This window comes from Mustela lutreola, chromosome 1 (assembly GCF_030435805.1).
Source record: "Mustela lutreola isolate mMusLut2 chromosome 1, mMusLut2.pri, whole genome shotgun sequence".
NCBI classification, from domain to species: Eukaryota; Metazoa; Chordata; class Mammalia; order Carnivora; family Mustelidae; genus Mustela; species Mustela lutreola.
In genome coordinates this window covers 122,963,684-122,977,254 of record NC_081290.1, presented here as the reverse complement: position 1 = coordinate 122,977,254, position 13,571 = coordinate 122,963,684, and the positions used below count along the sequence as shown (strand labels likewise).

General features: G+C 39.4%; 1 protein-coding gene across 1 annotated transcript; it reads left to right on the top strand.

Annotated features, from left to right (window-relative positions):
* Nucleotides 1-1,683: 1,683 nt before the first annotated feature.
* Nucleotides 1,684-3,101, top strand: LOC131831379 (heterogeneous nuclear ribonucleoprotein C-like). The gene is given in 4 exon segments (XM_059173477.1): nt 1,684-1,811; nt 1,856-2,209; nt 2,249-2,655; nt 2,658-3,101. Coding segments are annotated over 3 exon segments (879 nt in total). The 5' UTR covers nt 1,684-1,811; nt 1,856-1,892; the 3' UTR covers nt 2,813-3,101.
* Nucleotides 3,102-13,571: the final 10,470 nt, after the last annotated feature.

Sequence of the window (13,571 nt, the reverse complement as noted above, 5' to 3'; positions counted from 1 at the left end):
TGAAGGCAGATGCCTAACCAACTGAGCCACTGAGGCATCCCATATTTTATTTTATTTTAGAGAGAGAGAGAAAGAGAAAGCACAAGCAGGAGGGGCAGAGAGAATCTCAAGCAGACTGTGCTGAGCATGGAGCCTGACGCGGGTCTCCATCTTACAACCCTGAGATCGCTACCTGAGTCAAGACCAAGAGTCAGAAAATCAACCAACTATGCCACCTAGGTGCCCTGGTTTTCAGCATTTTAATTATAATATGCCTTGATATTTTCTTAATGTTTATTTTACTTACCATTTGTTAACTGTTATATCTGTGGGTCTGTACATTTCTTCAAATTTGGAAAGTTCTTTATTGTCATTTCTCCAAATTTTTCTTCTGTCTCATTCTCTTCTTGGACTCCAATTATATGCATGTTAGATTTCTTTTCTGGGGGAGGGAAGAAGGAGGGTTTTTTAAAATATTTTATTTATTTGACAGAGAGAGAGTACAAGTAGGCATAGAGGCAGTCAGAAGGAGAAGTAGTCTCCGCACTGAGCAGGGATCCCAATGTGGGGCTCTATCCCAGGACCCCAAGATCATGACCCAAGTGGAAGTTACCTGCTCAACTGGCTGAGCCACCCAGGCACTCTGCATGTTAGATTTCTCAATATTGTTCCATAGCTCATTGTAACTCTATTTAGTATTTTTTCCACATTTTCTTCTCTCCGTTTTTCAACTTGAATATTTCCAAGTTCTCAAGGTCACTAATTTTTCATATGCAGCATAGCACCTAAGATCCTATTAAACCTATCCTGCAGATTTTTTATTTCAAATCTACAGTTGACCATTGAACAATGCAGGGGTTGAGGAGTAACAATCTCCTACACATTTGAAAATCTATATGTAACTTTTAACTTCCAAAAAACTTAACTGTAATAGCCCACTGTTAACCAGAAGCCTTACCAATAACATAGTCGAATAACACGTTTGTATCTCATATGTATTGTATACTGTATTCTTACAATAAAGTGGCTAAAGAAAAGAAAATGTTATTAAGAAAATCATGAGGTGGGGTGCCTGGGTGGTTCAGTGGGTTAAGCCTCTGCCTTTGGCTCAGGTCATGATCTCAGGGTCCTGGGATCGAGCCCACATTGGGCTCTCTGCTCAGCAGGGACCCCGCTTCCCCCGTCTCTCTCTGCCTGCCTCTCTGTCTACTAGTGATCTCTCTCTCTCTGTCAAGTAAATAAATAAAATCTTAAAAAAAAAAAGATAAGAAAGAAAGAAAATCAAACAGAAGAGAAAGCACATTTTCACTCTATTGAATTTATTGAAAAAAAATCCACATAGACACAGAACCACACAGTTCAAAACCTTGTTTTTCAAGGGCTGACATATTTTTAATGTACAAAATTTCCATTTTGTTTTGTTATATCTTCCATTTCTGACCTCACTGTGTTCATGTCTTTTATTATATTCTTTTTTTTTTTTAAAGAAGTTTATTTATTTATTCAAGAGACAGAGTGTGAGAGTGGAGAGCTCAGAGGGAGAGCAGACTCACTGCCAAGCAGGGAGCCCGATGTGGGACTTGATCCTGGGACTCCAGGATCATGACCTGAGCTGAAGGCAGTTGCTTAACCAACTGAGCCACCCAGGCGTCCTGATGTCTTTTATTATATTCTTAAAAAATATTTATTCTAAGACGCGGGGACCATTTTGTGAAGAGACGAAGACTAAGTGGTGCGGCTGAGTCGTCGACCTCGAGCAGCAGTTGGCTTCTCCACGTAGAACCCGGGAGTAGGAGATTCAGAATCGAATCTCTTCTCCCTTCCCCCTCCTGGTTACAAATCACTTGAAATATATGTTAGTGGAACTTCGCTTGAGTTTTTCAGCTTTGTGAAGAACCTTAACATCAAAGGAAATGGCCAGCAATGTCACCAATAAGACAGATCCTCGCTCCATGAACTCCCATGTATTCATTGGGAATCTCAATACTCTTGTGGTCAAGAAATCTGATGTGGAGGCGATCTTTTCAAAATACGGCAAAATTGTGGGTTGCTCTGTTCATAAGGGTTTTGCCTTTGTTCAGTACGTTAATGAGAGAAATGCTCGGGCTGCTGTGGCAGGAGAGGATGGCAGAATGATTGCTGGCCAGGTTTTAGATATTAATCTGGCTGCAGAGCCAAAAGTGAACCAAGGAAAAGCAGGTGTGAAACGATCTGCAGCGGAGATGTACGGGTCAGTACCAGAACACCCTTCTCCGTCCCCTCTACTCAGCTCCTCTTTTGACTTGGACTGTGACTTTCAACGAGATTATTATGACAGGATGTATAGTTACCCAGCACGTGTTCCTCCTCCTCTTCCTATTGCTCGGGCTGTAGTTCCTTCAAAACGCCAGCGTGTATCAGGAAACACCTCACGAAGAGGCAAAAGTGGCTTCAATTCTAAGAGTGGACAGCGAGGATCTTCTTCCAAGTCTGGAAAGTTGAAAGGTGATGACCTTCAGACCATTAAGAAGGAGTTGACCCAGATAAAACAAAAAGTGGATTCTCTACTGGAAAGCCTGGAAAAATTTGAGAAAGAACAGAGCAAACAAGGAGAGATGAAGAATGATAAGTCAGAAGAGGAGCAGAGCAGCAGCTCCCTGAAGAAAGATGAGACTAATGTGAAGATGGAGTCTGAGGGGATGCAGATGACTCTGCTGAGGAGGGGGACCTACTGGATGATGATGATAATGAAGATCGGGGGGATGACCAGCTGGAGTTGATCAAGGATGATGAAAAAGAAGCTGAGGAAGGAGAGAATGACAGAAACAGCGCCAATGGCGAGGATGACTCTTAAGCACATAGTGGGGTTTAGAAATCTTGTCCCATTATTTCTTTACCTAGGCGCTTGTCTAAGATCAAAATTTTCACCAGATCCTCTCCCCTAGTATCTTCTTCAGCACATGCTCACTGTTCTCCCCATCCTTGTCCTTCCCATGTTCATTAATTCATATTGCCCTGCGCCTAGTCCCATTTTCACTTCCTTTGATGCTCCTAGTAGTTATGTTAAGTCTTACCCTGTAATTTTTGCTTTTAATTTTGATACCTCTTTATGACTTAACAATAAAAAGGATGTGTGGTTTTTATCAACTGTCTCCAAAATAATCTCTTGGTATGCAGGGAGTACAGTTCTTTCCATTCATACGTGAGCTCAGTAGTTGCTTCCCTAACTGCAAAGGCAATTGCATTAGTTGAGTAGCACCTGAGAGCAGCTTTGAGTTAGAGGTATGTGTGTTATACCCCACATAAGAGTGCTATGTGGGGCTGTTCAACACAAATATAACAATGTATTTTTGTGAATGAGAGTTGGCATGTCATATGCATCTTCTAGAAAAATAATTAGTGTAATAGTCTTAAGATTTGTTTTCTAAAGTTGATACTGTGGGTTATTTTTGTGAACAGCCTGATGTTTGGGACCCTTTTTTCTCAAAATAAACAAGTCCTTATTAAACCAGGAGTTTGGAGAAAAAAAAATATATTTATTCTATGTTAAGGTCCTTGTCTACTAGTTCTATTATCTCTATCATTTCTGGCTCTGCTTCTGTTGATTGATCCTCTGGTCATGGTTATGGTCACACATGTTTTTTCACATATCTACTAATTTTGATGCTGAACATTTTGAATATTATACTGTTAAGTGGTGGGTGATTTTGGTCTTGAAATTTGTCTTAATAATCAGAAATGATAGCTTACTCCTCTTAAGATTTTTTGTTTCAATTTTGTTAAGGCAGGTTTAGGAACTTTACTCTCAGACTAATTTAGCCTTGTTATTGAGGCATGACCCCTCTGAGGTTTCTACTAATTGCCCCAAGTATTCAATAAGATCTCTTTAATCTGGCTAGGTGGAATTTGGTCATTTCTCTGCCTTGTGTTAGCTATTGAAGTTTCTAATTTTATAGCCTTCTTATGACACATGTTCTTTTTCTTGCTTCATAAACAAATGCACTGATAGGTGTTCATTCAAAGACTTTAGGAACCTCCTATGCAGGTTCATGAAGCTCTGTTGCTCTCCATAGCATTTTTTTCTCTGTTTTCAAATCCAAGCTGCTTCAGCCCCCCAGTCTCTATCTCCTCAAATCAGTAAGTTATCATGTGCTAGGCTTGAGTCCCTTCTCCCTATGACACTGTTTGAAAACTATCTCTAGAGACAGAGAATTCATTGGGCTTATATTTTTCTAAGGTATCACCATCCTGGATTGCCTGCTGTCTCAGTTTTGTAATTTTTTAATTGTTCATGGTGGTAGGGCAAGTTCCATACCATGGGAAGTCCTGTCATGACCAAAGCACATGTATAAAAGTTTTTGCTCTATTTAATCTGAATAACTAGGTCCTTTCATTGACTGGTATATCTTTTCCAAAATGTTTAATATTCTTAATATTTAATATTTAATATTCTTATACATCTTTAGATAAATATGTGCATAAAGGAAAGAAGCATTAAAAAACAAAAATCTGTATAAGCTCATGGACTTAATATGGTTTTCCTATCACAGTCATGAATGCAAAAAGCAGGTCATGGCAATTTTTGTAACAGTATCCTCTCTTGACTGCAAAGGAAAGTTCTTGGCTCTCCTTACCTGGAGATTCAAAAACTCTGAACTCTCATCACCTTTCTTGGTTACCGGTTAGCTTTCTGTGTCCATTTTATTGACAACAGAGACTGAAGAAACTAGAATTGATGTTTAAAGGTGTATACACATAAAGAGATGAAAATTTCAGAATTACTTAATATGGATTTAAGCCTTTTATTATTTGCTTCCACCTGGGTCAAACAGGTAACCTAGAAGGTTGAAGGGACAAGGTGCAGACTGAGACAAACTGTGTAACACATGGCCCATCTGAAGAGTTCTGACAGACTACTGATATGTGGGATGCAAAGCAAATGTTTTCAGCTCTTCTAATTGTTCAAGAGAAGATACAAATCTCAGAAATGTAAATATTTTGTATGAAATCCTCCAACATATGAATTTCAGAAATTAATTCAAAATTTTAAAATATTCTAAACCTACTGGCCACTACTACACTCTACTGCTCCTTTTCCACTCCTAAAATCAAACATCCCAGACAACATCAACAGTTAGGAGCAAAATCAATGCATTATAAAGAAGGTTCAATAGAGGCTGAGACCACCATGTAAATGATCCCAAGATATCTAAAATAAGAAGCTAATACATTTTGTGGGGAAGGAATGTTCATCAGAGTTATCTTGACATTAAGTGCCTGGAAATCTTTTCAAATATTCCCATGAAAATTGTTATTAAAACTGAGTCACTCTGAGATTAATGGGGAAGGATAAAAAAACTTAGAAGATGGGGTGCCTGGGTGGCTCAGTGGGTTAAAGCCTCTGTCTTCAGCTCAGGTCATGATCCCAGGGTCCTGGGGTTGAGCCCCATATCAGGCTCTCTGCTCAGCAAGGAGCCTGCTTCTCCCTTTCTCTCTCTCTCTCTGCCTGCCTCTTTGCCTGCTTGTGATCTCAGTCTGTCAAATAAATAAATAAAATCTTTAAAAAAAAAAAAAACTTACAAAAGAGAAAAGAAAAAATTGGGTGGAGGTTAAGTGAATATGTCTTTAGTGGAATAGTTCAAAAAATGTTAATAGAGGTAAGCTCCTACAAGATGAAATATCCAAGTTGTTGAGGCACTATGCATTATAAAATAGTAAAATAAATAACTATAGAAAGTCTAGAAACTTTTAGAGAGATATCATCAGTGCATGAATCAAAAGTGTGAGAATGGAAGGTAAACTTCTCCATGGTGAGACATTTGCTATCATCACTTCACATGTTTAGATGTAGAAACTAAAATAAGCAACAGGCTGCTTATTTTCATTAAATACTCTGTTTGCAGTTAGAGTAAACCTGATCTAGAAGAGTAGCAGCAGTTTTATGCATGGAAGACAAGCTTTCAATGACCAGGTAACCAGAGGACATAATCACATTTTTTGTCTCCTTTAAATAGAAAAGTGATTATTTACCAAAATGTTAATATAACGATACTGAAGAATATTTTGAAAGCTACATATAATACCCAAAATTTGGATAGATTAAATATATAAATACAATTTAGCACTTACACATTAATTTTTAACTGCGGTCAACTACCTGGTTTTATGCATGAATTGAGGAGACCATTCCTTTCTTTTTTTTTGTAATTTTTAATTTTTTATTTTTTATAAACATATATTTTTATCCCCAGGGGTACAGGTCTGTGAATCACCAGGTTTACACACTTCACAGCACTCACCAAAGCACATACCCTCCCCAATGTCCATAATACCACCCCGTTCTCCCAAACCCCCTCCCCCCAGCAACCCTCAGTTTGTTTTGTGAGATTAAGAGTCACTTATGGTTTGTCTCCCTCCCAATCCCATCTTGTTTCATTGATTATTCTCCTACCCACTTAAGCCCCCATGTTGCATCACCACTTCCTCATATCAGGGAGATCATATGATAGTTGTCTTTCTCTGCTTGACTTATTTCGCTAAGCATGATACACTCTAGTTCCATCCATGTTGTTGCAAATGGCAAGATTTCATTTCTTTTGATGGCTGCATAGTATTCCATTGTGTATATATACCACATCTTCTTGATCCATTCATCTGTTGATGGACATCTAGGTTCTTTCCATAGTTTGGCTATTGTGGACATTGCTGCTATAAACATTCGGGTGCACGTGCCCCTTTGGATCACTACGTTTGTATCTTTAGGGTAAATACCCAATAGTGCAATTGCTGGGTCATAGGGCAGTTCTATTTTCAACATTTTGAGGAACCTCCATGCTGTTTTCCAGAGTGGCTGCACCAGCTTGCATTCCCACCAACAGTGTAGAAGGGTTCCCCTTTCTCCGCATCCTCGCCAGCATCTGTCATTTCCTGACTTGTTAATTTTAGCCATTCTGATTGGTGTGAGGTGATATCTCATTGTGGTTTTGATTTGTATTTCCCTGATGCCGAGTGATATGGAGCACTTTTTCATGTGTCTGTTGGCCATCTGGATGTCTTCTTTGCAGAAATGTCTGTTCATGTCCTCTGCCCATTTCTTGATTGGATTATTTGTTCTTTGGGTGTTGAGTTTGCTAAGTTCTTTATAGATTTTGGACACTAGTCCTTTATCTGATATGTCGTTTGCAAATATCTTCTCCCATTCTGTCAGTTGTCTTTTGATTTTGTTAACTGTTTCCTTTGCTGTGCAAAAGCTTTTGATCTTGATGAAATCCCAATAGTTCATTCTTTCCCTTGCTTCCCTTGCCTTTGGCATTGTTCCTAGGAAGATGTTGCTGTGGCTGAGGTCGAAGAGGTTGCTGCCCGTGTTCTCCTCAAGGATTTTGATGGATTCCTTTCGCACATTGAGGTCCTTCATCCATTTTGAGTCTATTTTTGTGTGTGGTGTAAGGAAATGGTCCAATTTCATTTTTCTGCATGTGGCTGTCCAATTTTCCCAGCACCATTTATTGAAGAGGCTGTCTTTTTTCCATTGGACATTCTTTCCTGCTTTGTCGAAGATTAGTTGACCATAGAGTTGAGGGTCTATTTCTGGGCTCTCTATTCTGTTCCATTGATCTATGTGTCTGTTTTTGTGCCAGTACCATGCTGTCTTGATGATGACAGCTTTGTAATAGAGCTTGAAGTCCAGAATTGTGATGCCACCAGAAAAGACCTCGAATAGCCAAAGGGATATTGAAAAAGAAAGCCAACGTTGGTGAGACCATTCCTTTCTAATTTCAGGTCATTATCTGGGAATCAGGGCCTTTTCAGGGCCAAGTCCGTATGCTCTAAAACTTCAATCTACTTTGATAACAAATGTTTGTGACTTTTTCTTTGACACTCATTGGTTTTTCCTTTCCAAAAGAAAAAAAAAAGTTATTTATACTTGACTTTTTTAAAGATTTATTTATTTGAGAGAAAAGAGTGAGTGTGTGAGTGGAAGGAAGAGAAGGGGGCAAAGGGAGAGGGAGACAGAGAATCTCAAGTAGACTTCCCAATGGCTTAGAGCCCAGTGTGGGGCTCAATCTTATAATCCTGAGATCATGACCTGGCGGAAATCAAGAGTCAGACACCTAAGTGAGCCACCCAGGCTCCTCATACACTTGACTTTTAAAGATAGTTAAAATGGTGGTCCTTTGACTCTTAGTTCTCCTACTTTATAAGGAAAAGAGACAAAAATTTTAAAAATCAAAGCAGTATAATGTAAGTTCCTATTTTTAACCCAATTGCCTCTTCTTTCATTTAGTGGATTTAAGTTTCCTTACCCAATTTTCACTGCTCAAGAAACTGGCCCACCTATGTATGCCCTGTCACTTGCCTTTTCTAAGCCTGTTCATCTATTAAAGGAGGAATTTGAATTGAATTATCTCTGAGATTCTATCATTCAGTCAAATTCTATAAAATTGCAACCTAAGGCAAAATTTGATTTGGCTTTCCAAAGATATCAGTTTACACTGGAAATTGTTCGCTAAAAGGGCTGTGCCTCTTCTAGAGAAAAAGCACTTTCGGGGCACCTGGGTGGCTCAGTGGGTTAAGGCCTTTGCCTTCGGCTCAGGTCATGATCCCAGGTTCCTGGGATCCAGCCCCACATCAGGCTCTCTGCTTGGCGGGGAGCCTGCTTCCTCCTCTCTCTCTTTCTGCCTCTGCCTGCTTATGATCTCTGTCAGATGAATAAATAAAATCTTAAAAAAAAAAGAAAAAAGAAAAAAGCACTTTCAAATAGCATTTATATAAATTTAATGTAGTTTTTAAACAGACATAAGATAATAGGATCACAATACAATGTTAAAAAATTTTCCAGGCACCTGTGGCTCAGTTGCTTAAGCAACTGCCTTAGGCTCAGGTCATGATCCCAGAGTCCCAGAATCGAGTCTCACATCGGGTTCCCAGCTCCATGGGGAGTCTGCTTCTCCCTCTAACCTTTTCCCCTCCCATGCTCTCTCACTGTCTCTCTCTCAAATAAATAAATAAAATCTTAAAAAAAAGAAAGAAAGAAAGAAAATTTCAAAATATATATAAAAGATACTGGGCAAAGTGGACTATCCAGTTCATGGACCTTCAAGTCACTGTGAGCCTTTCCAGGACTCTGCTGCAGTCAAGAGTACAAAAATATTAAACATCAACCCAAGAGTCAGGGTAAATAAAATTAAGAAGCAGTAGCTTACTTGCATACAAAATTAGAAGCTATGTGCAAAATTCTGGTCCCCATAGCACAGAAAAGCAAGCCTTGGGGCAAGACTATTTCAATAATAATGACTGGGATGGCTCAGGTCATACTTTACCTGGTTAAACTTTTTTAAAGTAAGACTGTTTAGTTTTAGTGACAAAGGGTGAAGGGGATACAATCAAAGTTATTATCGTTTTAAATGAAATGGACAGCTTAACATGAACTCATTAATCAAACCCTAGAACACCAGAGTACCAACTGAAATTGGAAAGAGGTTTTTATAGAGCAAAGAAAGGAAGATAGCTAACATGGAAGTTCTTATTTTCAAGAAATGAGACAGGCTAGGGGAAATGCGTGTGTGCGTGTATGTGTAATTTCAGTGCAATTTGAAATAAGTTAAGATTTAATTTAGTGAAGATGTACATGTTATTGTGTCCAGAACAATACTAGGTATGACAGAAATGTTTAAAACATGGACCTTCTCTTCGAGATTTATAATGTGTCTGAAAGAAGTGTACATTCATGGATTAATAATTCAGAGTAGGCAGCTAAGAGAACAGAGTTACGTTGGGGTATAAATCTAACCTCCTAAACTTTTTTGATGGCACAGTTAGAGACGAAAATCTGAGAAGCAGATAATGCTTGACCCTATCATACTGTTCCTTATGTCACACATTCTTAATGAAAACTATAAAAAACACAATCTATAATTTTCTGTTCACCTATGCTTCTGCATTTCATGAGTTGAAAAAATAACTCACAAGAAAATAGGAAAGATTAGCCAAAACACAAAAAGTTATAAAAACTGAGGATATAAATAGGCCCTAAAGTGATACGCAGCAGAGTGAAAGTGTCAGTTTTCCTGACTGGGCCAGAAGGGAACATGGCCCTGTTTGGCCATTTTTGGCCCCGTTGGCCTGGAGGGTATGGCCAGGCTGGCCAGGGTAATGTTGGCTTGGGAAGGCAGTTAGCTTAGTGATGAAGAATATGGATCATAGAGTCAGCCCCCCAGGGTTCGGATCTTAGCTTCAGCATGGAAAAGTTGTTAAGCCTTCATGATTCCCAATTTCCTCATCTGTAAAATGAGGGTCTATATTGGGTCAATCTTACGGAGTGGCTGTGAAGATGAAATCAGGTAACCCATGTAAAGAACTCAACACCATATGGGCACGTGGCAAACACCCCTTAAAACAGTAGCTGTTACTAACAACAGATCTATGTACTTTAAAGAGCAAAGAGTCCCAGCTGTTGCATCAACAGCTAGTTGAGTTTGTGGAGTCCTTTCATCTCTAAGACAAGAGCATGGCTTCACATACTTGTAAAAAGACAGTAATAACAATATTTGCCTCAACCAGTGAAAATTTCAGTAGGAAGCAGAATAATATGTACGAAAAAATGCCTTATAATATAGAAAGTGGCAAACACATGTGGGTTCTTGCTAGAATGATTCCTTCAACCCTTCTAAAGAGGTCTGCTGCCTATATTTTGTCTGCTTTTGTTCACAGATGTATCCCAGCACTTAGGACAGTGATGGGCACATAGCAGTGGTCATTAAAAATGATTGAATGAGGGCACCTGGGTGGCTCAGTTGTTTAGGCAACTGCCTTCAGCTCAGGTCATAATCCTGTAGTCCTGGAATCAAGTCCCACTTCGGGCTCCCTGCTCGGCAGGGAATCTGCTTCTCCCACTGACCTCTCTCCTCTCATGCTCTCTCTCTCTCAAATAAATAAATAAAATCTTTTTAAAAAATGATTGAATGAATAAATGAAGATCAAGTTTCTATAACCCTGAAGGTCATTTTGTTTGGTCTTTTATGTCTCTGAAATCAGTACAAATCAGGATCTGAAGCCCTGAGGGCAGTCACATAGACTGCATTCGTTTTCTGCAGCTGTGTAATGAATTATCACAAACAACAACCACTGGTGTGCTCATGGTTCTGTAAGACAGAAGTCTGGCCCCATGTAGCTGGGTCCTCTGCTCAGGGGCTCATGGGATTGACATCAAACTATCAGACAGGCTGTATTTTTCTCTGGAGGCTCCACAAGGGAAGTCTTCCAAGCCCATTAGGATTGTGACAGATTTCAGTTCTTTATGACGGCAGAACTGAGTTTCGCATGTCCTCGCTGGTCTTCATCGAGCTTCTCTCAACTCCTGAGGCTGCCCCTATTCCTTCCCATGCGGCCCCTCCATAAGCAGTTCCCAGTATCTCCTCAGCAGAACCCTTCATGGCCAGCAGCAGGATCTTTCCCACTGTGAATCCCCCACATGCTTCGAATCTCTCCAACTTCTGCTCATCGGCTAAAGAAAAACTCTACATTTAAAGGAAAACCCAGATCATCTTCCTTTTGCTGCAGGTTGTAACCTACACAAGGAACTGAGAGCTGATCATAATCAGAGATTCCACCCACACTTAAAGGGAAGGGGTTTACGAAAAGGCCAGGATCATCGTAGATTTTTCTTAGAATTCCGTCTACCACATACACTATATTGTATGAAGAGATAGACTGTCGTAAATACACTGGTGTATGTTTTAAAAGCAGGTGAAAGAACATATGTCTAGGGAGATCCTTTATGTTTCTAATTTACGTGTTTAAATATGCAAGAAGAGGGTCTGACAGGCCACACACTAAACAGTTCACAGTGGTTATCCCTGGGGAGTGAAAATAAGTTTCTCACAATAAACGTACAGTATCCTTACAATTAAAAATAATGAAAAGAGGAGATGAAAACTGACCCTTTCCCTTTACACTTCAATGTAAATTCCAAATACTTGTTTCACGGCTACTTTCACTCAGCTCACCAATAATGCCGCAGATCAAGTAAAATAATTTCTTCTCCTTTACAGCATCTCTCTCGCAGAGTTTTACAGACATTTCCTTACGAATCATCTCTAATCTTGCTGCACACTTCCCTAGATTCTCCACTTAAGGTTCAGAAGGCTCTGCCTTCATGGTCCCAAAGGCAACAAGAGCTTCTCAGTTCTGCAAACCCCACTCGCCCACACTATGGACTCAACACCACCACTTTTATCAAGTAAGTCAGGTCTCATCTATGTTTTTTTGCCCAAGGAAGGAAAATAAAACCTCAGGAAACCCGCCAGTTTAAAGAAAACCATCGTGCTGTAGCCGAGCATAACTGCACAAACCATGTTTGCAACAGTAGATTGGATTAGCTGTATATTGTACAATAAATGAGTTAGAAATCCAAGCAGTAGGTGCGCTGATATTTTGTTGTAAAATTCATGTGTCAAGAAGTATTTGACAAGCAGTATCTCCATACTTAAATTGAGCAATGGATTGAAGCCTGAAAAAAAAGCAAAGGGAATGCATTCTGCAGTTGTCTCACAAATCGTGTTACCCACTGATAGTTTTTTCCTATGGAAAAAGCAATCCCTCCAATATAGAGAGACTGCAGACCAAGAAAACAGGCTTTAATTAAATCAGTTCTGTTGCATTATATCATGTGAACAATGTGCGTCCACAGCAATCTTTCTGTGGAAAAATTAAAGCATATTTATAATTCAAATGTGTATAAACATGGTTGGGCTATCTCATACACTGTCTGTCGTCTCTTCAAAAAAAAAAAAAAAAAAAAACTCATAAATTCTAAATATAACGGATTCTTGCCCGGGGTGAGAGATACCAAAGAGATTTTATAACATATTTAAACTTCATTGTATTTCTACACAGCCTTTTCAAATAAACTAGAAAAAATCCAGAAACTGGGGTTTTTTTGTCAGTACCAGCCCCTACCCTGATAATCTACTCTTACAGCGTTGTTTGTTTGTTTTATGAGAGAGACAGAGAACACAAACAGGGGGAAGAGGGCGAGGGAGAAGGAGAAGCAGGCTCCCCATGGAGCAGGGAACCAGATGTAGGGTTCAATCCCAGGACCCTGCGGCATGACCTGAGCCCAAGACAGCCGCTTACCTGACTGAGACACCCAGGCGCCCCTACTCTTGTAGTTTGAATAATACATTTCTCATTGTGCCTTGGTATCTCCCATCTTTACCCACACAAAGCCTCGATGGATTGGCATTTTTTTGAAAGTGCCACAACAACAGAACATATAAATCAAAAACAATGTAAGTGTTAGCAAAGAAGAGCTGGTCACCTTGAGTAACTTTCCCTAGCTGCCTTATAAGGCTAGGAGTAAGATCCATTTTTCAATGCGTTAGCAGTGTGTGATTGTTGTTACTATGAGAGGTTTTTCACTTAAAAATGCATGATTCAGCTTCAGAAAAATCTTCTTATCCAAATCTTTCAAAGAGCTGATCAAACATATTCTATACATTATATGTGGAAGTACTTTGAAAGGCCAAAAGCGCTACATAAATTTTTTAAGTTATCAATATTCCAAGTGTTTAACTTCTGAAATATGTTGGATGCTGAGTTAAATTGGGTTTTGG